The sequence below is a fragment of the Rhinolophus hipposideros genome, assembly GCF_964194185.1.
Source record: "Rhinolophus hipposideros genome assembly, chromosome: 17".
NCBI classification, from domain to species: Eukaryota; Metazoa; Chordata; class Mammalia; order Chiroptera; family Rhinolophidae; genus Rhinolophus; species Rhinolophus hipposideros.
In genome coordinates, this window is record NC_138063.1 from 15,987,859 (window position 1) to 16,013,011 (window position 25,153).

The window sequence follows — 25,153 nt, forward strand, 5'->3', positions numbered from 1 at the left end:
TCATAGCACAGCTTGTGCTCATTCTGCTATAGAAGAAATTTTGCCTTCTTTTATTTCTGGAGACCTCTTGAGACTTTCTCTCAGACAGGTATCCTCAGTCCCATGTGACCATGAGCATAAGGCAAGCTTCTGACTTATCCCTCTGCCCTGTGACAAACACACAGGCCCATTTTATAGTTGTCCTTTGGGGAAACACACTTGAGGTTTGTAAGATAAGTAGTGAGTTGGCTCCTCCATATACATATAGGAGCTCCTTAAGGATGACAAATCCCTTATGGGAAGAAAGAGGATATCTGGAAGCTGAGGTTGTAGGTCAGAGCACGTTGTTCTTACTTAAATTGTACATTTACCTGTGGTAGTTTGGATGGCTCCCACAAGCCCCCCATTTAGTGCCACCACTGAAAATAACAATGGGGAACATTTTTGACAGGCAAAAGTAATACATATTCCTGAGTTTTGTATAGCTGTGCCTATCTCTTAGCTTATTCTTTCAGCTTGGTCTGGCCTGGGAAAGGTAAACCTGGCCTCTTCTATTTTTGTGGCTGTGATCCTCAGTTTCCCTCTCTTCCATTGGGGAGTCACATTCAGTGATGGCTACCATAAAGGTGCAGTAGACATTAGATCCAAAATAGCAGGCAATCTGATCCCCGGTAGACTCTTTTATAAGATTCTTTTATAGTTTCAAAGGAGCTTTAGGGTATGACCAATCTCATTATCTTCTCTCTCAAGTGGCGATTCCATATAGGGTTATTCATAGACCCAGTGCTGGGTAATGTGTAACGTGCACAAAAGTAGGAGCATCTTAGGACAACAGCACAGCTTCAGCTGCCACTTTCACTGCTTTCCTGTATCTCAGTACCTAGCTCTTTTTATTTCTTCTGGAATTTTCATTCCTATAAATATCATAATGCATTAATCCCTGGTAATAAATGCTCTTTACGAAGACTTAAAAGAGTTGTAGTCTGGGATTGTGTCAATATGGCCATCCTCATGCTATCCATACCCTTTATAATTACATATTTCTGCACACCGAGTTCTAAGAAAATTAAAGGCTGTTTATAAAAACTCCATAACCTATAAATGATTCATGAAACTGAGAATACATTGGATGAGGAGGCAAAGGAGATGCGAGAACAGGTAAGTAATGAGGTTGGCCCACACACTGCGTGCCATGAGGTGCTATACGCCTGCTCACAGGAGACCCTGACTCTATTTAAAATTTTTTAGCAGGCAACCCAAAGAGGAACTTAAGACTAGTTTTGTGACTCACAATGTTCACGACTAAAACCAACCCATTCTTTGGGAGAAGTCCAGTTCTTTTTAATATGTCTATGAGGCCAGAGAGAAAATTTTCCAGGATATGCTCATAAAGAAAACCACAAAGAATGTCTTCAACTGAATCCTTACAGTAACCACAGAAGCTGTACCTCAGAAAGCTCTTTAAGAAAGGATAGCACGATGCCAAAGGCATAGTAAATGTAAGGAGCAGAAGGCAGTGTGGCAAGGCTCAGTAATGCTACTCTAGTGTTCGTAACCCAAAGATAGATTTGAAAGTATCCTGATGAATGGATGGAAAGAGTTCTCCATGAACTCCCTTTCCCTCAACCAAATATGTCTATGATCATTCCATATTACTAGTGAAAGGCAAAGGCATTTGTTTTCACATGTCTGCAAGTTAAAGATAGGCTTGACCTCCTTTCTTGAGCGCTAAGGAATCTAACAGGAAGAATACCAGAAATGGTACTCTGTTTACTCTCCCTCAGAGGTGAATTGAGAGGGGATCTTCCATTTCCTTCCTCAGAAGGGTAGGGCCAAGATTTTCCTCTCTTTTTGTTTGGGATTTGTTGTCTGCTCCCAGTGGCTTTTTCAGGCTTTGGATTTTTTTAGCTCCAAGTTTGGGAAATATGAGGCAAAAAGAAAACCCAGGCACTCACTGTTGTGCCTTGGATTCCAAAGTCCCAAGCTAGTCTGCCTTCTCCTCTCCACTTTCCAGAGTCTTCTTGTGTTTGTTTACGTATAATCTTTAGATTTTTGGTTGTACTTTATGGGAATAATAGGCAAAAATGCATCTTCCCGAAAGTGGAAGTTTTTTTTTTATTCTATTTTAATTTCAACATTTACTTTATATTGAGGCATTGGGAGGCATAGTATGAATCCTAGATACAGACATTTATTAGAAGGGCTTGGCTTCTTCTCCGCCTGGCCTTTGTTATATTTTCTTCCTGCTATTTTGCTTTAGTACCGCTTTATTAAGACTGAGTGCTTTAACTGAAAGGTACATAACAGAGAATAAAGGGATCTCAAATGGCAGCTTACTGAGGAATATTCTCATACTCAAAGACCTTAAATGGATGACTAGGTTTCACATTTATTGAACAATCCCAAGAGATTTCCTGTAACTTCCTTTAGGCACTGTCCAGTGTACTAATGCAGGCAGGCAAGTCTGAAAGCCCTGTGTTTTCAAGAGTGCTTCTAGAAATACTTTTCTTCCATCTTGAAACCTATTTCAGATTTCTGTGTATCGTCAGTGACATTTTTGGTAGTATTCTCATGGAATAGATGGGGAAAGTTCCTGAGCTTCGTATTTTGGAGAGCATAATATCTACCCGCTGTGTCCCCAGTCTGCTGTCCTTCTAAAGACACTTATTTCCCTTTGGTCCCAGAGTTCTGGGTCATCAGAGGACACAATGAGAGCATTCTGAATACTTGCCTTTAACATTTTAATGAAATTTTTATTTTTTAAATCAATTTATGAATATTTTATGAATATTCAAAGGCAGTCTGCCTCTGCAAAGCATCCCAAGTTCTTTCTCATTATTTCCCAGTAATGTTCTCAGTCTGACTGCTCTTTCTTCCTTTTGCCCTCCTCACTGGAGCAATTTTGAATCGGTCCCAGCTGTGGGCCAGTTTCCTGTTTGCCTTCTGTGCCGTTTTGATCCTTATGTGCTCTACTCATCTTTTCTGTGAAGTGCATCTTCAAGTCACTTTCTAATTTTTCTATTGGGGTACGTGTCCTATTGACTTATAGATGTTCCCTATGTGTTCTGGATATATTAGTGCCTTTATTAGTCATTTGTGTTACCAATATTCTGAGGCTGCCGTACTCATGTGTATTTGATGACAAAAAGTTCTAAATTTTTGTCTGTTCAAACTTGTTAGTCTTTCCCTTTGTGGTTGATCCTGTTTTGAGTTCTGTTTAAAAATCCTTCTCTATTCCAAATTCATGAAGATATTCTTCTATATGGTCTTTTGAAAGTCTTTTGGGTCCCCAGTTTTATCCATAATCTACATGGAATTTTTCTTTACTATAAGGTGAGGTTAGGATCAATTTTCTTTTTTTCATATGAATATCCAGTTGTCTCAGTACTATTTGTTGAATAGACCATTCTTTCTATAGCATTTTGCAAAATCATCTTTGAAACAAATTAATGCTATTGGCCTATCTCTGTGATATGTGTGTATATATAAAATAAAAGTAGCATGGACATAGCATAATTCGTTTAATCAGTCTTCTATTGATGAACATTAGATTGTTTTTATTTTTATGCTAGTAACAATGAACTACATTTTACATATATTTTGTGACATATACGTTGTATAATAGTACAGTATTTTATAGCATAAATTGCTTAATTTCATGGGATAAATAGTCATTGCTATCATTATAAATCATTTGTACTTGTGCAAGGATTCCTAGAGTTTCATAGAAATTAATTTTCTTAGTAAAAAAAAATATTTTTAAAGCTTTCTCATGAAAAACCAAAAGAGAGGGAAAAAATTAAGACGGTCTTAAGTCTTGCAAGTGGCCTGCAAATTGTTTGGCTTTAAGAGACTATGTTGTTTACTAAATAACAAATTGAGACAACCTTAGTGGTTTAGTCCTGGCACTACTGAAAGTACTTAAAGCATGGCCCATGCTTTAAGTACCTGGAGCATGTTGGAAATGCAGAATCTCAAGTCCTACCCTGGTGTATTGGATCAGAATAGTAACTAGATCTCTGATGATTTAACAAGATCCTCTGACACATATTAAGTATGCGAAACAATTTTTAGTGCATGACGTGAAACTAAAATGGAGACTCCTTTTCTCTAATGAGTACATGTCCTCTAGTATCACATGAGTTTCCATGACCTTTGTAATATTTGAAGAGACTATAAAATATCAAAATTGCGTTTGTATTGGGTGTTGGCTACTAATTGGAAAACAATATTAATATCTTGTAAAACGCTTATTTTCCAAAAGCACATTCACTTTACCTCTTTCAGTCTATAGTATAATTTTGAAAAGTAGTTAAGGTAGGAATGATTATATTTGTTATACTGAGACTTAGAAAGGTGTGTGATTTCAAAGTTACAATGCTCCCAAGTTTGCTGGTCTTGCCATACTGCATGTTTCTTAATTCAAATAATATTGGCCAAAAGAGAAATTAGTCAAAAGCTGTATAATCAATTCCAGTCATCTAAATGGAGTTTTAGGAAAGTATGAATAATCTAAATTCAAACTTCACCCATCTTCCTTCACAATTGTTGGTATAGACTTAAAATATTAGCTGGAATTTAATTTCTTCCTTTTATTTTCTTGCCTTACTTGTAGGTAGCAGAATTACCAAAAGTTGGAAGCCAAAAAAATAAAAAGACAAACACAGGCAATCTAAAACGTATACTAATTCTGTGTCATTGGAAATTGGTTTCTGATTACATGTAAAGTCTCCATGTTCTAACCCTGCTACCCCTTGTAATTATTTGGGCAGTCTGATGGGTGCGAGGCCTGTGGATGCTCATAGGCAAGACGGATTACATATGTAAGTGTTTTACCTGGCTTAATACAACTGGTCTCAACTACCTGCTGGGGAGTCACAGGTGGCCAGAAAGGAGCTTTGGACTAATTTCTCTTTGAATTGATATTGTCACTCAAGTTTATATCTGAGCTAATTAGAGGCTGCTTTGTGGTTGTCTATCTTCAGAGTGTGTTGTGTGTGGCAGATGGGGCCCTGGGCATCTTACTCGCATGATGCCCAGTAGCAGTGTAGCAAGTAAGGAGAGCCTGGCAGCACAGCTGTAAAACAAAACAGCTGTAGAATGCATTAACAGATCTCTTTCTCTTATTTTTCCTTTGCATTTCCAGTTGCCAGAATCTTCACATGGAGATTTCCCTTCTCCAGGAGCAGATCTCTCATCTGCAATTCGTGATTCACTCCCAACATCAGAACCTGCGCGGTGTCATCCAGGAGGTCAGATTAATCAAGCATGTTTCTCTGGTAGATGGTATGTTTACAGCAAGAAGACCAAATACAAGCGGCTTGCCTGGGCTTTACAAGCAGCGAGGTGCTTCTCCCCACTGACATTTCCTTTTCATTTCCATACAACACGGCTCTGTGTTCAATGCCCTCTTTTGTCTGCATGCTGACCCCTTGAGTGGTCGCAATGAAGATATTTGGGAAATTGTGTTTAAATGCCCTTTAGATGTTTCTGTGATTTTTAAAAAGTGTTCTGAGCCAGACAATGTATTCTCTTCTTTAGAAGATTTTGTAGATTAGGCGGCTCAGCCTTTTCTTGAAGAAGGAATGATTGATCAGTTTCATGTAAATTTACTCAGCAGGTGTGTTAGGACGGGGCTGTTGCCTGGCTCTTCTCTGGGAACATCCTGGTAAGGTTATTGTGGTGGCAGCCAGATGGATGGTGGATTGTGTACTCACAACAATAACATCAAGATGTGTGTCGATCTGGTTTGGGGCATGTGCTTTAGACTTGAAATCAGACATTTATTTATTTGTTTGTTTGTTTTACTACCTAATATTTGTTTCCAAAAGGAGTCTTTCTAAATAATACAGATACCTCACTGACATAAATGTAGCATCTGTGTTTGCTTGGCTAGGACTTCACCAAGTGACTTATGGCACACGAGAGCCAGAAAGGACCCATGTTTTCATTTTATAGATGAGAAAACCGAGGCCCACAGTAGTTATATGACAAAGCTGGTAGTGGCCAAGATGGCCTTAGAATCTACATGTTTCCTCTCTTCCTGCACCATTCTGAGCTTCGTCACCGCACTTCTCCAGTTTCACGTTGCCCCTTGGCTGATGCTTTTCTTCCAAAACAAAGCAGGCACCCCTCATCATGCCACTGGTTGACCAGATCTCTTCCTCAGGAAGTTTCCCCATGCCGGGCCATGGCCATTCGTCATGTCCACTGGCTTCTGCAGCTGCAGGATGAAAACATTACATAGCTGAGACAGAAAAGGATGACCAATGTTTCTTTCTACAGAGGCACTCCTGCTGAATTTGGTTTAACAGGTTTTCCAAAGATTCAAATGTTTAACAGCAACATCTGCATGTTCTCATCCCCAGGTGCCAATTTGCGCTGCTGTTTTCTGTAGCCTGCTGAGTCTGCTAGTGCTTTGGGATTTAATTTTTTTATTGGGTGAACATTATTTGACCACAGAAACCTGTAGAATTTCCTGACTTCATTTTCTGACAAGTTGTCTGACAAGATTTTTTCCAATTGTGTTTCCTAATTCTTAGATGGAAGGATTAAAGAATAATTTAAAAGAACAGGATAAAAGAATTGAAAACCTGAAAGAAAAAGTTAACACACTTGAAGCCCAGGTAAGGATGGAATCTGTTGTATATTTCAGTGTGAGTGTGAGTGTGTGTGTGTGTGTGTGTGTTCACTGTATCCGGGAACCTTTGTATGAATGTTGTATGTGTGTGCTTGTGCATGATGATGTGCCAGGATGACACTGAATATGTCTGTATGTGAATGGGTGTATGTGTCTGTGTGTGATTGTGTGTGCCTATGTCTGAGTGTCTACCATGTTTCCTCAAAGATAAGACCTAGCTGGACCATCAGCTCTAATGCATTTTTGGAGCAAAAATTAATATAAGACTTGGTATTATATTATATTATATTATATTTTATAATGGCCCCATTTTATATTATAGTAAATAAGACCAGGTCTAATATTAATTTTTGCTCCAAAAGACACATTAGAGCTGATGGTCCGGCTAGGTCTTATTTCCGGGGAAACAGGATATGTTTGAGTGTATATGCAAGTGTCTATGTATATATATGAGTGTCTTTTTGTGAATATGTGTGTATGTGCATCTTCTAAGAATAAGAAATTATAGCTTTGAGGGAGGTACTCTTTAATATTAAAGTATTAATTATTAAACATTTTGTATTAAGTTATTAATATGAAATGTCATTAAGTAACTGTTAAATTTCACCCGAATTTTCCAAAATATATGGAGGAGAAAGATAACTTCTCTTGATGTGGACTTGAATTACAAGCTTGGTCAAGGCCACTCTTGTGTAAATTCAGCTCTAGGCAGACAGCCAGGTTTGGTGTCTCCCACCCTGAGGTGTCTTCTTTCCTACTCTTCCTTCATCCATATCCATGTGGTTTCCAAGCTTTGCCTCAGGCCTCACTTCAAGAAGCCTCTTGTAATTTTCTTATTTTTCAGTGTTTCAAAATTTAACATAAAACTGTATGATTTACTGTTAGGAGACGTGCTTTTCTTCCTCCCCACTACTCCCCCTTAACTAGGGAAGACCTTTTTAGTCCTTCAGCTGCAGTCCTAAGCTGGCAGTACCTTTGCTTCACAGGAAGTATGGTGGAGTCCCCGCTGAGGTTGGGGGTACCTAAGGACCCCACAGGTGCCTTTACGTCAGTTCGACTTTGTCAAATGGCTACTCACTGACGGCCTAGACCTGGTCACCCATTCTACTTTACCCCTCGGTATTTTGACTCCCTGCTTGCTGTCCTGTCCCGTGGAATACAGAGATGCTCTGACTTCCTCCCCATAATCATGCTCCCAGCACACTGTTATGCTATTCCTTCCACCATGCTCTTTCTACTTGCCCTCAATGGAAGAACACAGTCATGAGAACAGAAAGAGGTTGTAAATATTTTCACATCTTAAATTTTGTAAACCTCACCCTATTTTGTCATTTCTATCTTCCCAGAGGACCAGTGTTCTCTTTATTCTGGAGGGTGAACTCTTCAACCCTCAGGCTTTCCTTAAGATTCTCATCTTCTTTAGGTTATATGAGACTATTTGTTTCACAGAGGTGACGCTTAGAGCTCTGTACAGCTGAAAACACAGTGATTGTTTGGAATAATTGGCCCCAAACTAGCGTCCGCTCAAGTGCCCAGTAAGAGCTGGCCAATTTACATCAAGGGACCTCAGATGATGTGAACCATAACACATTAGAGCCTCTTCCTTCTAAGAAATGTCTCTAAAAGCATTTTGTGACCTGTTGGCAAATTTACGTGACAAAATATTTTTCTTATATTATTTTGTACATAGCGGACATTTTCATTCTACACAAATTAGGACACCATGCTAAGCAAATGTCATAAGAAAATCATATAAACATACCATCCATGGGCAATCACTCAGCATGGTTTATAAACAACAACCTTTTAGTCTTAAAAATCTGTTCCAGGCCCTGAGCTGAGTGCTTTACCTATTTTTGTCTCATCTCAGAACCTGTGAAGAAGAGACCATGGCTATACATATTTCACAGATGAGGAAATTAGGCACAGAGAAGTTAAATAGCTAAATAAGTTCACGTAGCTAGTGAACGTGTTTGTAATTTCAGAGATAATAGTGACTTTCAATTGGCTATCTTCTGTGTTCCAGTAGAGGGGCTGGAAGGACAAGCTTACTGCCAAGAGTGATGTAGGGTTGACCAGAAGCGTTAAGCATGTGGCTGATAAATGTGCTAGCTATGTGATCTCTGCACAGTGTTTTTTCAATTTTAGAATAAAGAACTGAAAACCAAGGTAGCACTTTGGTCTGAAACTCCTAGGACAATGGTATCCAAGGCCATCTCTACAAGGTAAGGTCTTTCTTCCCCTACCCCCATCTGCCTTCACAACCTGTGCTGAACATTCATGAATGGTGACAGTCATCCCACCTGAGAAAGATTCCAATGTATCAATACTTATGGAATCATTTGTTTACTCTCCTGGGAATAGGAACTGTGTTAATCTTGTTCACCATTGAATCCTTGAAGCCTAACAAATAAATAGTAAATAAATGAATGAATAAATTTAGATACATTTTTTTCTCTTTTTTTGCTGTAGAAAAAGCTTCAACACTTTCTCCATACAAAAGAGATCATCTCTAGTATCCTCAGTCCTTCATTACAAATATTTTCTGTGCCATCACTGAGCATTTGAATCATAAGTAGTTTCTACTTATTTAATTGTCCATGTCTGTATCTCAGATCAAAGAGATTGTAAATGTCAAGAGGACAGAGATAGGTCCTTGTATTTCATTTTATTTCCCACATTGCTAAGAACAAGTGTCTTCAGTAACTACCTAATAATGACCAAATCAAGCAATGGTAACGACCCACTAAAGCAATCAAAATGATAATTGAAACCATGGAAGTCACTTTCCAGTGTTGACAAAATCTGAAGTAACAAGTTGTAAAAAGAAAAAAAAAGAAAGAAAGAAAGAAAGAAGAAAAAGAAATGAAAAAAGAACTTCTGGGCTCAAATCTCATTTCCATAATACTCCATGAAATTATTACGTAAAAGAGAACATAGTCTGTAATTACAGGAACCATTTAAAAAGTGGTTAAAAACTTCCTGTTCTTGCAGCTTTTGGATTTCTCAGTCTAGTCCCTCTAGGGCAGAAGCCCATTTCCTGAAACTACCGCACAGTGCCTGAGCTGTGATGAGCACCAGTCTAGGAATTCCCTTGGAATCCTCTCCTTCTTCAGAACCCTTTGAAACGGTGCTTCATGTTGCTAATGATATATGTAATTAGAGACTAGAGAGGAAACCATTATGAATCAAGTCTTCTGAACTCTTTGGGCCCCCAGATGCTACTGTTGCCCGAAAACAGGTTCTTGGTGTCGTCACAGGAAAGAATTCAAGGAGGCACCAAATAAGCAAAGCAAGTGGTGAATTTATTAAAAGATGTAGGATAGCACATTCCCAAAATAGCGGGAGCAGGCAGGCCAGGAGAAAAGCAACTGCCCCAGGAACAAAGAGGCTTAGGATTTTATTCCTTCTAAAATGAGGGTGTTAAATATTTAAGTTTTAGGGGTGACATTATAGGTGTTCCTAGGCGAGTTCTCACTGACCAGCCCTTCCTGGCATGAGGAGGGATTTTTGTCCTCATTTCGCCCTTGTGGGAACTGCCATGGCGACATACGGGTGGTGCTTTTCCCTGCCGCAATGCTAATAACTAGACTCCTTTATAACTAGCTCAAGTTCACCTTGAGGGACAAGATAGCGTCTTGGACCTGTTCTTGGCCACTGAAATCTAGTTCCAGCCACTCTGGTGGCTGCGCCTTTTCTTAAGCAGGATTTCATCTCCTTCCTCCTTTGTCTCCCTTTGCTTTCTCCTTCTTTTCCTCCCCCCACTCCCCCACGGCCCTATTCTTTCTACTGACATAACCCTACCTTATCAACTTTTTAGCCCAAAGCCGGGCCGCTTTTAATAAAGGGAGAAAGTAAGCCTCAGCAGTACTAAAGGGGGAAGTGAAATGGCCACATTTCAGAAGCAGTGAGAGAAGTAGTCACCTCATGGGGAGGGATGAAGAAAAGCTTAGAACAGAAGGACAAAACATGACTGCAAGGGAAGGAAGGATGGTCAATATTTTGCTCCCTTACCAGATACCATTTCCCTTGGGATGGTGAGGCATCCTGGACAACTTCAGCTGTTGTGACCCTGGAGCCAGAGTGGAGTTGAGGACTGAGCAATTTATTGTCTCCATATTGTAACTACTCCAGTAGTGAATGCTGAGACTCTGGCTGATAAAGAAGGGATGTGTTAGAGAGAGAATGAATGACCTCTGTGGCCAATTCTTTAGTTACAGTTAATGAATTGTTAAAGGTCTTTTGGTTTTAAAGAGTTATTTTCTTTTTATGACTTGGGAAAGTTTGCATGGGAAATTTTTCTAATTGAAATAGGGAAATTGGACAGGATATGCCCTTTGTTTTATGATCTTTTTAATAGAAATTCTGGTATTAATGATATAATGCTAGGTCTTATGTTTGCAAAATGAAATATGGCCAATGGGTTGCTCTGAGAATGTAAGTGATAGTATAGTTTGGTAAGTCTGGATTCACCAGCATACAATGGAATTATAACTCTAGGGAGAGATTGGAATATAAGAGTAGCCATTAGAAAAAAAAAATCATGTACATTTAAAGACAAATCTCAGCAAATCCCTTAAATCACCCATAAAATATATTTCCATGCCATCTCTCAGTAAGTACAAAAATAAATAAATAAATAAATAAATTTTTCCCCCCAAGAAAACATATAGATGTTTCTTCAGTAAAACACCAGAAGAAGTAGCTTGCTGGGGATTAGGGGTCATGGTGTTAAACAAAGACAACAAAAAATGCACATATATGTGTGTGTGTGTGTGTGTGTGTGTGTGTGTGTGTGTGTGCATGTGCATGCACAGTGAGGAGAAAAGTTCAAACTCTGAGAAACCCACAGAACTAAAACGTCCTAAGGGAACAGGTGATTTGTTTCCCATCTCCAAGTCACTCTGGTGCAAATCTTCACTGATTGGAATGGCAGACAACAAGCTCTAACCTTCTCTCACTTCCCCTCACTGTAGTCCTAGAACACTTAGGTGAATTTACATAAGTTTAAGGCTACCACAATGTGATTTGATGGTGTCTCATGGGGAATTAGTCAGAATCAATAAATTACCTGCCGGCTCTCAAATGAAAGCAGTGAGTCCAGAGTTGGTGGTATGGAGATGGTAAAGATGGTAATGGTGGTGGTAGGGCAATTATATCACTTCTGTTTAATATGCTCAATTTTCCTGATTGTGGTCTTTTCTACAGTGAATTGAAGACTGAAGGCAGTACCCCCTATGTGATGTTGATTAGGCTACGGAAATGAGCCGGCTGGCTGAAGATCTGAATGACAACGGTCATTATGTGGGTCTTATTTATTCCTTGAAACATAGTCTAAATTTGCATGTTAAAGTGGCTCTGGGCCTGATTAGGTGGCATATTTTATACATCAGTAGCTGTACAAGAAGACGACATTCCAGAAAATCAAACCAGTATTCATTTGATGGGGGGAACTCTTTCTTTAAAACTTACTAAACGGGTGAGGCGACCAGGTACTTTCCCATGATGCAACGTGAATTCTTTAAAGTTAAAAAAGAAATCTGAATCTTCTTTGTAGACTTTTGCTGAAAGGAATGGTTTGATGTTGTCAACTCTGACCTTTTGATAGTGGTTGTTATGTATATAAATAAGAAGGAGGAATGTATATGCCTATGAATAAAGGTTACATTTTAAATTTGACTTTTGGAGAATAATAAATACCTTACCAGGAGGTATGTTAACCTCCTGACCTATTCTTAAGTGGGACAGTTATTCTTTACTGAATTATGGGCATCAGAAAATTCTTTTTAGATAATTCTACAACTCACCCGTCGGTCCAAAAGCTGAGAATCATGGCTGCCTCACAACACCTTAGGAAGCCACTGTTCTTCAGTTAGGATTGAAAATTGGTTGCTAAGGCAACCCATACATAAGTACAAAAATGCACTTTGAGACTCTGTGACTAATTTTCTTTTCAATATTCATTATGTTATCTAAGGAAAATATTGGGAGAACGGGGGAAGACTGGAACATAATGCCATGAGCTCATACCTCCACAAAATGTATATATTATGGCTTCAAAGGAACAGTGGCTGTTGTCTGCAACCAGGAAGAATCTGAATTCATGAATTAGAGTTTTATGTCTAGTGCTTTTGTGAAAGTGTGCTTAAATTTTGATACAGACGTTCATTACAGGTGGTTTGTGATTGCTATGAGTAAAACCAAACTCTAACTTGTAGAAACGCAAACCTACTGACACTCAGGAAAGCAGAAGGCATGTCGACTAAAGGAATAATGGGAGAACTTACTCACCTGAAAGGTCGAATTACTTTAAGCCTTTTGATTATCCTCTCTGAAGTATAACTACATTTTCTCAGGAAAGATGCTTCAAACCTGTCAGTGTAGAACGTGAAATGTCAGTATTATCTATGAAATATTTAAAGATGTGCAAATGAGACACAGTAATGTATTTACAAAGTCATCAAAGTACTGTAATCCTTGGAACGTTACATGACTTATGTGTGTTTCATACTTTATTTTTATTGCTTGGTAGTTTTGACGTCGTAGCTGTCTAATAACATTTAGGGCACAGTCAATCTATGCTAGGAACAATTCTAAGTGCTTTACCTGTATTGTTTTATTCCTCCTAACAACCTGAAGAAGCAGGTCATATATTATCCCCATTTTGTAGGGGAGGATATTGTGAGTGGTTAAGTAATTTGCCCCACTGCTAACTATGGATGAAGGATTTGAACCTTTTTGACTTGGCTATCAATTTTCCTTCTACCTGCTTACTTGGTAGTCTGAGGTATTTCCCAGCAATAGAAATGCCTTTTTTTTTTTTTTTTTTGCTACTTTAACAAACACAGTTTCCTTGTTGGCTCTCTGTATTATTGTGTGGATGACAGTTAAAAACAATACTTATTAAGAAAGTAAATATTTTGCTGAGATATGCGGCCTTTCACCTGTTGGACTACCCTCATGAGAACTTAGTTCAGAAAAACTTCCCCACTAAAAACCTGCTTATTTTACATTTATTTCTCATGACTTTATGCCACATTGAAGATTTTTTTGGTAATATATTTTCAGGCACATTTGTAGAGAAGTTGGGATCATGAATTTTGCTTCAAGTATTTGCAGTGTAGTAGTCGAATTCACCTTTCACTCATAGATCACTTAGGTTCCTCTCAGACCTCAATCGTCATTCTCGATTGTAATAAATATGAGATTTTGGAATGACCCCATCTAACTAACCTAACAACCTGGATGGTTTCCATTAGAATATGTAGTCTAACATGGAAAATGGAAAGACACTCTTGGATTTTATTTTGGTTTCACTATGCTCATTTTTGAACATGGAAGTACATAGCTGAATGAAGAGCAGGTAGGACCTGCTCATGGGGTCTCCAGCTTCACTTGCAATGGTCTTTGGATGTCCTCGGAATAAGAATAAGCAGGTTCAGCAGGCAAAAGAGAGCTGAACTCTCCAAATACAAAAGTATCTTTTTAGTAGCATTGGCAGCATCATTTATTTGTCGTATACAGACTATTTCCTATATCCTTATCATTTCACCTTTTATCATTTGAAATGTTTTTTTTAAATAAACATTTCTGAGTGATGAATGATTACAGTGGAGAAATATATTAGTCTAAAAGTGGTACCACACAGGAAATACACGAAAAGAAACAGTAGTTCATAGTCTAAGTAATTCCATTTATAATTATACGAATCAATATATTGGATAAGAAGGTCTGAGGGGGGCCTTGAAGTGGGAAATGAAAAGAAACTTAGTTTCACGTTGATTATATAGTTACAATTTATCATTAACAAATGTTTAAACAATTGATATATCTTTTGAATACTTGCTTATAATATGCCTTAAAATAAAGAAAATTAATGTCACAGTTTGAAATTTTGGTTTTTTCTTTTTACATTTAAAATTATGCACAATTGAATTAACTAGTTTTATTTGATTGTTTATCACAATATAATTCATAATAAGTCAATTGCTTTAGTCAATGGACAGATAGAACAAATTGTAGTCAGAGATATCCCCTTGACTGTGAAGAAAACTAAAATCGACTCTGCGATCTGGAGTTACCAAAGATGAAAGGCTGTGGTTGTAATTTTAAATCGGGTGATAACTGAAACTATGGGAACTATAGCTTGGTCATTTAAATGGGACAGTAATTTTAAATAAGACCTCTGTCTTTGAAGATAGTATTTAAACAAAGATGAGAAGAAAGGTAGGGAAGCAGCCAGAAGGAGTTGTTATTTGGTGGAAGAGGAAGCCCAGGTGGAGGTCAAGCACGGGTGTGTATGCTCGCAGGATGGCAGGCCAGGTGTGCACGCTTTAGCCAGCCCATGAGCTGCACTGGCAGGTGAAGAATAAGTCCTAATGTTGTCTAACTCATTTTCCAGGAAGCATATGCTCTCATATTTCCTTTGTATACATCGTTCCCTTTTTTATTTGATTTGTAAGCTTTCCTCCCGGTTTTCTTTGAATGCTGAGCTCTGGTAACCTAATGACTTTTGGGAATCTGTATCTCAATCCCCTCCTTTGTCTATGTTTCCCTAATGGATGGAGAAAGCCCATGCTGTCTGGAAGGCGTAGAGAAAACTGCTCTTAACAGGTTCAGTTGCATTGTCTCATTTTGACCTACCCTCTTTTCCTAAAGGACTCATAAGAAACTGCTCTTGGAAGTCAGGAGAAGGGGCCTCATGAGGCTACTCAAGAGTGGGAGCAAGGCGCTGTGTATTCACAACCCAACATATGCACCAGCATGACTTCGAGTCACTCCTTCTTGTTCACTTTTTCATGAGTGAATGAGCTCATGATGTAAATGTCTCTGGGGAATCAAACAGATTGAAGTCTTCTGTTGTTAACCTTGTTGGGTTTTTTGTTTGTTTTTAACCTTTTGGTAAAGAAGAGTGTTAGAGATCTATGAAAATGGTCCAAAGCTGTTATCATGCAGGGTGTCATGTGGGGTCTCTGGTCCCACTCCCCACATAAGAACGCAGGATATGGTGAGGCCAAAAAGGAACACCCACGGAGCCATAGATAGGGGAGTCATACCACTATATTCTCGCTGACGACTGGGTTGGAGACACAGGAAGCAGGAGCCACACTATCCACAACCTGCTGTCCACTTCTCTGTCAACCAACCCCACTTGCTAGCTGCAATCCGCCGTGCTAACCGCAATCCGCGCTTGCTAGCTCAGCCACCATCTCCTTGCTAGCCCCCATTTTCTGCTAGCGTAGCCACAGCAGTTATATTAGTGGCCAAAGGCTCACTGGTTACAGCTGACGGCCAACTAGCCACAGTTGATGGCCATCCAATCACAGTTGATGGCCATTTACTACCTGAGCCAGCACCTCTCCACATGAGGCCGAGAGCCTGGAAACCACTCCTGGCTCGGTCCCCACACTCCACCCCTATAGGGTCTCTCCTCACAATCTACGTGACAAGCGTCTTCTGCGAGGGGCCCTATGCGAGGAGCCTGGAGGTGAATGCAATATCCTGGACACAGCCAGGCTCTCTGGGCACCGCCAGACTTCCTGGGCTTCTTAGGGTACCACCAGTCTCCCCGGGCACCGCCAGGGTTTCTCAGGGCACCACCAGTCCTTCTGGGCACAGCCAGACTTCCTGAGCTTCGTAGGGTACCACCAGTCTACCCGGGCACCGCCAGGGTTTGTCAGGCAACACCATTCCTTCTGGGCATAGTCAGATTTTCTGGGCTTTTTAGGGTACCACCAGTCTCTCCGGGCACAGCCAGGGCCTCTCAGGGCACCACCACTCTCTCTGGGCACAGTCAGTCTTCCTGGACCCAGCAGGTTTTCTCAGGGTACCACCAGTCTTTCTGGGCACAGCCAGGATTCTCACATATTCTTGAAGGCGGCCGGTTGAGACACAAAAGCAAACATCCACCAGTTCCACTACATGGTGGTATGTTCCCAAGCAAACAGTCAAGCTGTCCATTGAATTAGGGATGGAGCCCATTCCCCATAGTCCACAGTCCTTCGCCAGGGCTGTGCGTTAGCCTCACACTGTGTGCCTTCTCCGCAGGGCAAGGGCTCCAAGTCCTCCGCAACCTGGGGGTAAGGGCCTCAGCAAGCACTTCCCAGCCCACAGGGCCGCAACCACCTTCGCTTTCTCTGGCCTTTGCTGGTTGGGGAACCATCCACGTCTTCCCACCCCTCCATGGGGGTCCAGCTCTCTAGCAGCTGCTCCTCCTATTTATCCTCCTGAGACTGAGTGTTCATACACACAAACTGCTCCACTGCTCTTTGGAGAGCTTTGGCCGGCACTGTACCCTGCTCACTGCGCCATGTGTCACGTGGGGTGTCACGTAGGGTCTCAGCTCCCGCTCCCCACACAAGAATGCAGGACATGGTAAGGCCAAAAAGGAACACCCACGGAGCCATAGATAGGGGAGTCTTACCACTATATTCTCGCTGGCGGCTGGGTTGGAGACACAGGAAGCAGGAGACACACGATCCACAACCTGCTGTCCACTTCTCTGTCAACCACATCACTTGGTAGCTCAATCCAATCCGCTCTTGCTAGCTCAGCCACCATCTTCTTGCTAGCCCCCATTTTCTGCTAGCGTAGCCACGGCAGTTATTTTAGTGGCCAATGGCTTACGGGTTACAGCTGACGGCCAACTAGCCACAGCTGATGGCCATCTGATCACAGTTGATGGCCATTTACTACCTGAGCCAGAACCTTTCTATGTGAGGCTGAGAGCCTGGAAACTGCACTCCTGGCTCTGTCCCCACCGCTATGATAATTTCAAAAACTTGATTACTATGACAGAATGTTTCTAGTACCTATAACATAGCCTCAGTCAAATCATAATTGGTGTGTTGGCTTCCTCCTCTATGATGTGAGTCTTCTAAATAAGTTTCTAACAGGACAGCAATGCTCACACGCTACTATAACTCTTCTTTCTCCATAAATCGCAGCAATCCAGATTAGAAATGAAAAATTCCTTGGTATAGAGAACTATGACTAATAATACCTTGAGACCTTGCAAACAGTTTTTGTTTTGTTTTTTGGCACAGAGTAGGGCACATTTTTATTTTTATTTATTCTTTCCCCTCCCCCCTCTGCTTCAATCTGTTGACTGCCGGCCACTCACGGCAGCACACGGTAGCCCACGGCAGCATACAGCAGCATGCAGCAGCTGGTGGCAGCCCAGCTCCAGGGAGAGCTGTGTCCAGGGAGAGCTGTTGTTCACAAGTTTAGCTGTAGAGAGCACAGCTCACTGGCCCATTTGGGAATCAAACCCACGGCCTCAGCATCGGCCTCAGCATTAGGAGCTCGGCGCTCCAACCACCTGAGCCACCCTGCCAGCAGTTTTAAAACGAGATACCCTATAACTCCAGACAGTGAATGTCAAAATAGTCTATATTTTTCTCTCCATATGGGGCACATTATGACTATTCAAAAATCCAATGAAGCATTAGGAAAAGCAAGTCCCTAATGACTTATCTGGAATTATTTAAGATAAAGCCAGGAGGCAAAAGATTCTGCCTGTGGGAAACAACAGTAATGCTACCGCGGAGTCAAGTTGAGAGAATGATGCCAAGCATTTATTTGCTTGCAGTGGGAGCATTGTTTATGTTTAAATTAAAAACTCATCATTATCTTGGCAACACCTATCTAAGTAACATATGGAGGGAAAGCAATTCTGGGAACAAGGCAGCCTTTGTACATGAACATTAAAAAGAAACTGTATAGTTGTGGTCTTGAATTGGCCTTGAACATTGGTCCTTTCACCAGTATGACTAAGGGAGAGCCACCTGCCTCAACATTGTATTATGGGAAAGAAATAGGTTGTGAAGGGACTTATGCACTATAGAATGCTTCAGCATGTTAATTGCTAATTTTATAAATGTATCATTCAAAATTCACTTCTTATTTCCTAATTCCCAATGGATACCTTTCTTATTCAGTTGAGGCATAATTGACATATGAGCATAACATATTAGTTTCAGGTGGATATCATTTTTTAACGTGATACAAGTTTCATATTAATACCAATTTAATGCTCCCCACCCACCCTACAGAAATAAGGTTGCTTTGACTACACAAAATAATTGATAAAAACGCATTTTTATTTGAAAAGTGTGCAGTAACAATCACTGAATACAGTTCTCAACCGTAGTATTCAAACCTAGACACCACAAAATCATTGGATGCTATGATTTCTGAAGTCACTAGAACTTTGGTACAACAAAATAATGACCTAACAATGGTCGTCAGGCACCACAGTCTATTCAGGGGTATACAGAATAAAAACTCTATGTTTAAAGTTTTAAGTAACATTCATAGCACTAGACAAAACAGATGTGTATAGAAGACAGACAAAACAATCGAATCGTGCTTAGTCTAAAAATGACGATGAAACCACTTGAAGATAGACCATTGGGATACAGTGAAGCACATCAATGTTACATCAGAACATTGTTTATTGTGGACACATTAAGCACGATAACTTACTTTTCTTAAATAATTTTAGATACCGTCAGTATCTTTTACAAGGCTATCGACACAAAAGCCCTATTTGTACAAGGAGGATTTTGACCAAGTTGTTATATACTATCTAGAATATAATTGGACTTCTTGAAAGAAATACAAGCTGACATACAAAACGAAATCGAACTCATATTGTTTTCAATAACTCAAGATACTCGTATATTAAACATTTTCAATCATATACAACAACCTGAAGTGGACTACCCATTGGTACCTTCCAATACATATATTAAAACAAGCTGTGTCCCTGTTGTGACACTTCTTTTCACAACAAGTGGTTTAAATTATGACTGTGATTTTTTTGTATTAGTCCTTAGCTTGTGATAATAGTATCCGCTTATGACATGGAACATGACTTACAAACTAATTTCTTCTATATTTTTGCCATTGAGCCTGACCCAAACCCTGTGAGGCATGCAGGGTTTATAAGTCCCATAAGAGGAGAAGCCACTAAGATATTTCATAACATACTCACAGTCCCCAACTTGTTCTGGACACTTTCCTTTCTATAATACTACGCTCCTCTGAAAGAGCATTTGAAAAAATAACCTGGAGAATAGAAGACTAAGAATAAGTATATGTTATTACATATTGTTAGGAATACCATTTTGATGTGCCAACAGACATAAGAATAATAGCCACCGGTTAAATAAGGGATCCATTCGGTTAAGGACAGATGTGCCATCTCCTACATAATTTGCTAAAGATCCTTAAAAACCAAGTCACCTGAGGGATGTTAGCCATGACTTTCAGTATCTGTGGGAAAGGAAAGGAACCGGAAAATATTCAAATGACTCAATCCAAAGATGATTCATCTGTATATTTTTTTCTTCAAAAGATGACACCCTTGGGCGTCCGGATGGCTCAGTTGGTTAGAGTGCAAGCTCTCAACAACAAGATTGCTGGTTCAATTCCCGCATGGGATGGTGGACTGCATCCCCTGCAACTAAAGATTGAAAACGGCGACTGGACTTGGAGCTGAGCTGCGCCCTCCACAATTAGATTGAAGGACAACGACTTGGAGCTGATGGGCCCTGGAGAAACACACTGTTCCCCAATATTCCCCAATTAAAAAACAAAGATGATACCCTTCAAAATAATCCCCTTTTGGCACTGTATTTTGTTTGTTTGTTTGTTTTTGTTCTTTCTATATAAGAAGTTAGAAAGTCCCTCAACCATAGACCATTGGTAAAAAGAGCTTGGCAGAAAAGCGTCTTTGTGATACAACTCCAATTTATGAGAAAATGAGTTTCAAATAAACAATATGTGTTAATTTTGATGCCAATAATATTTGGTGTTTAAATATTTTTATTACCTTAGTTCTAAGGATATAATCCTCTCTACTTGGTAGAAAAAAGTGATGTATAAATATTTGCCAAGGATCTAGTTACAAAAACTCTTCTTTTTTCCTACTTAAAAAAGTCAACCTTGTAAGTTTGAGCATGACCTTCTCCATGTTCTGCCATATGTAAGAACTTTATTTAGACAACTTTTAACTCTTATGTTTCTTTATAGTTCTTGCTCAACAGTATCATTCTGGTTGGGTCATCACACAAGAATTTTAAAGCAGTAAGTTTATAAAGTTCCCTATATACCTAAGAATGATTTTTTATCAGTTCTACATTATGAGACAAGTATTTTCATGGCTTTATAAAGCATTGAGACAACACTTATCTCAGATGATATTCTATATCTACTCTTCATGTATAAGAGCTCAGCATTCTCCCCCGACATAGGTTTATATCATTTTGGTCAAAGATCAAGAAAAAAATATAGTTTTTGGTGAATTTTTAGACAACTTTTTCAAATATAAACAGCATCTTGGCATCTTTAAAAAATTATACAGTTTTTCCTAAACTATTTAAATATTCTAGACTTCTCTTAATGTTCTAAAGCTTGTTAGTAGAGGATGAAAGAAAACTTTTTAAAACCACTTTGGTTAACATTTGCTCTCAGAACTTCCTTTTAAAGAGTTATTCAGTATCTTAGGAAACAAACACTTCAATATTATTTCTCTTAAGGTTGAGTTTTAAACTCTGACATTCTTATGGATGAGGATTTTTCCTCAAAGTTTTAGTGTGATACACATTGAGAAAATATATGTACTTTTTTCTTCCCACTGAACAGAGAGATACAGAATAGTAAACAATCTTGTTTCGTGAACATAAATTTCCAGATTATATACTATACCTAGTTGAACACTTTATCTATTACATGTATTGTTTCTCTTTCTAACTGCTGTAGTCACCCCATTAGTGAGAATATATGTGAGCTTCATCAAAGTTGTTGATTTCCAGTGAACTCAATTTACAATTTAAAGAATGTTTTGGCTGTAATTATTTTTTTAATGTAGCTATGTATTTCTCTATGGTCAAGCTTCTTTCTCTTATAAAGGAGAGAGCAAAGGACTCTGGCCCAGTTCATGCAACCTGTACAGATTGGCAGAGAATAACATACTAGAAGCATAACAAAGACACCCACTAAAACATTGAATGGCCCACCTGGTTAAAAACAGCAGGTAAACTATTTACCTTGGCAAATGCTGGTTTTGAATTTTTTTGCAGTGTGATAGCTGATAATATAGAAATGAGAGCAAACTGGCTAGAATAATGACTTGCAAGAATTTTTAAATTCTTACGTAGAGACCCACAAACTCAACTCTCAGTATTTAACATTTTCTCTGCCAATTTGGGACTTGTCACCCTCATCACACAAAGACAAACATTGTGTTCCCTCAACTATATTTGATGCATTTTTTTCAAAGGATTTTTCTTTTTTGACACTAAAAGGTAACTTTGTCTCTAATCACAGTTAAGTGTCTCATGTAACGCTTACCCCATGAGAAGTGAGCTACAAGACCATCAGATGGTGGTAATAATCTCCAGATTCCGATAATGGCCTTGTTCCTTTTGCTTAAGATATCAAAGACTTCTAGCTGTGTTAGTGTCTCAGTGAGACCTTTCTAGAATAGGACAGTCTAGGAAATGAGCTATATGGTGAGAGACAAATTTGGTCACAGACTTATCCGAGGCACTGGGTTAGAGCAATGTAAACATTAAAGCATTGTAAACACTCTAGAAATGGTTTGTATACTGGAAAGGAATTTCATGTACATTTTAAATAGTCCTCCAAAATACAATTTGGTTTACTAGAGCATTTGGGAAATAATCAGTAACAGAACACATCATGGCTAAAACTACATGCTGTTGCAGGGTGAAGGGGATATGAAATTCTTTAAAGCATTCTGTATACTTCATGACTCCAGATCTATTTGAAACTGTACAGTAAATAATACAGAGTAAATTGTGAATTAATGAGAGGAGTAATTTTTTTAATAATGTTTACATGGAATTTGGGGTCAGATGTCAAATTTGACAGAAAATATTTTTTTAGATGAAGTATTTATAAGTAGAATACTATTTTAAATTAACTTGCTTATGTGTTGTAAGTTTTGTTTCTCTGGAGATTATCACCCAATAATTGTTATTTGTATAGGCATAGTTCTGTAATTATGGGCATTATCAACCTCAGCTGCAACTATCAAACGATCTTAAAACAGATCCTGAATAAATGCTTGTTAAATAATTGACCATGACAGAATCTTGGCCTAAGTAAACCAATCATATAACTGGAAAATAAATGGAAACAAAAAGACATATCCAAAATAGAATACCTTGAGGATTTTAAAAAGGTTAAACATTCCCTATTCTGGAAATGCAGGGGATATCACAATTTGAATCCAAATAAGAAGTGGATATAATGACCACAGAAGTTCACCAAATTTTGCTACAGCAATAGTTACACTGTTTCTGTTCACTTTTCTGCAAGGAGAAACATCTTTGATGTTAGCGAATAGCTTTCCATTCTCATGGCACAGGCACTGCAGTCAGGAAGAGCATAGTAGAGAAAAACACCATGGTGGGAATACCCAAGCATGATCCATCTTAGAGGCTGGCACCGTGCTGCAGAGCCAGAGGAACTGGGCAGTGAACACTGAGAATTCCACAGGGGGGCTAACCCTTCAAAGCTTGCAGATTTCTTTGATTCATGGCACATTTCTGGGTCTAGTCAACCCTAAGAACATTGTAAATAGTCCCTTGGATCTGTGTTTCTAAACCTGATTCAATACCAGATGGAGACTGGTAGGCAGACATCAAGGGTGTGTGTGTGAGATGGAAAAGGTGTGTGTGGGGGTGGGGGGGGGAATTTAGGGTTTCCAATGTCTGTAACTTAACAAAAGAAACATGCACAGCGATAGAAAAATGAAGTTTAATTGGCAAAATTTTATACTAAGAGGAACTATTCTGTCGAAAAATCATATGCTCATAATAAAGAGAAAATCATCTGCAAGCCTAAGTGATTAACCCAAATTATGGTGAGATAAAATGAGTTCTATTCCTGACCAACCCTGAATGATAGATCCACCATGGGCATTTTGCTTTAGGCAAAATAAAAACAAATGCTAAATCTATTGTAACATGGCATGAGTTATCACCACTTTTGATGTAATTAATGACATGAAAATTCAGAGTGACCGTAAAATTGATCCATCATTATTCTGAAGTTGTTGATCTATTAAGTGACACACATGTATTTTTGCAACTGATTCAAAGCCAGGGGTGGGTGTGGATTGGAGAGGAGAAATGTGATTTAGAGTTTCCAATGCTTTTGTAAATTAAAAAAAAAAAACGATAATTAATAGTCACTTTTTTTTTTCATATCACCAGCAAAGTGTATCTAAAAAAATTAAGGCTAAATAGTTTTTCTTGACTGCATTTTAAAAGAGATATTTAATAAACAGCAATCTTTAATTTTTCCTTGTGACTATCACCATCTGCTAAGAAAAATGAAATGTGAAGCTGCACACTGAACCAATTTTTAAAATTTTGTTTGAAATGAAAACCTCTAGATTCTCTTAATCCCAGCTGATAATGTCAACTTCTAACTGGCTTGAGTGAAAGTTGGCTAAGTAATTCTTCCAGACATCTGTAACAGTTACATTTAATGTCATTTGTCCAAACGCCACGTTCCCATACTTTGATTTTTCTCCCAGGGCATTTCTCGTGTACATTGTCATTCACAATCTTGTTCTTGTCTATCTGCCATGTAATAAGAATATAAAAATCTTTATTTTTATTACACAGTCTCCTACATTTTGGCAGAAGTCTGACATTCATCCTCTCATAACTTCATCACTAATTTAGTCCTAGTACAGCTCATGGGGAGTGCACAGTCATACCATTCTTAGTGACCCATTAAGAATTCTTTATTGTGTATCCATTTTTAGCTAATACGTTTCCCCAATGCAAACCTCAAAGTATGCATCAGATTCTACATAAGAAGTAAACCTAATCTTTTTTTTAAAAAAAATCATGTGTCTGTGTTCTCCCTTTGGTAGCTTATCCCTTTCTCCAACATGATACGATAGTTTTTGTTCTGACTTAAAAGTTAAAACTGATTTCATCTTGTACACTGTTTTACATACTCGTCTTCTTTGTAAGAAAAACAAATTAGGCATCCATAATGGTGAGTTCACTTTAGACAATCTTTGATCTTATTTGAAGGGGCCACAGAAACAACTGGTCAATTCTTTCTGAACACTGTTGACTATTATGATTTCTTAAAATAGATTTTCAGGCAGAAAAAGAAAGACATGCCATTATGCATGGTCTACTCAACAACAATTTTTGTGGTTTGTCACTGTTTTTGGAAGTAATATTTGAGTGGGGTTCTTGGTGATGAGTTACTATGTAGAGTCTAGCAGGCGCATTTCTTCTCTGCTGGTCTTTCCCCATCGAGCTTTCCAGAGTTTCCACCATTGACAGTGTTGGGAACCTGTGTCTTCTCTACACACTGTTCCATTCGTTTCATTATTAAGTCCAGAAGGGTTTCCACAGCTTTCTCCACATTCTGGCCAGTTGCTGCACTTGTTTCAAAATATGGTAAACTAGCATAGAAGAGATGGCAAATATTTTTGAGAGAAAGAAATCAGAAAAGATACAACAAAATGTA

The 25,153-nt window shown here is 38.9% G+C and overlaps 2 protein-coding genes across 11 annotated transcripts in view; one reads left to right on the plus strand and one right to left on the minus strand.

Annotated features, from left to right (window-relative positions):
• CCDC68 (coiled-coil domain containing 68) overlaps positions 1 to 14,508 on the plus strand; it is a 218,982-nt gene extending 204,474 nt beyond the window's left edge. For 7 of the 8 annotated variants that reach the window (XM_081078109.1, XM_081078108.1, XM_081078103.1 and 4 more), the window contains 4 exons: positions 5,126 to 5,231; positions 6,522 to 6,605; positions 8,768 to 8,844; positions 11,828 to 14,508. In XM_081078109.1, coding sequence (XP_080934235.1) covers positions 5,126 to 5,231; positions 6,522 to 6,605; positions 8,768 to 8,844; positions 11,828 to 11,885 — 325 coding nt within the window. In that variant the 3' untranslated portion in view covers positions 11,886 to 14,508. Of the gene's footprint in view, positions 1 to 5,125; positions 5,232 to 6,521; positions 6,606 to 8,767; positions 8,872 to 11,827 lie in introns of those variants that run through there. The other variant, XM_081078110.1, reaches the window with a different exon arrangement.
• A 4,197-nt stretch (positions 14,509 to 18,705) lies between these two features.
• The window catches only part of RAB27B (RAB27B, member RAS oncogene family), a 168,132-nt gene continuing 161,684 nt past the window's right edge, over positions 18,706 to 25,153 (minus strand). For all 3 annotated transcript variants that reach the window (XM_081079006.1, XM_081079008.1, XM_081079007.1), the window contains one exon: positions 18,706 to 25,088. In XM_081079006.1, coding sequence (XP_080935132.1) covers positions 24,899 to 25,088 — 190 coding nt within the window. In that variant the 3' untranslated portion in view covers positions 18,706 to 24,898. The remainder of the gene's footprint in view (positions 25,089 to 25,153) is intronic.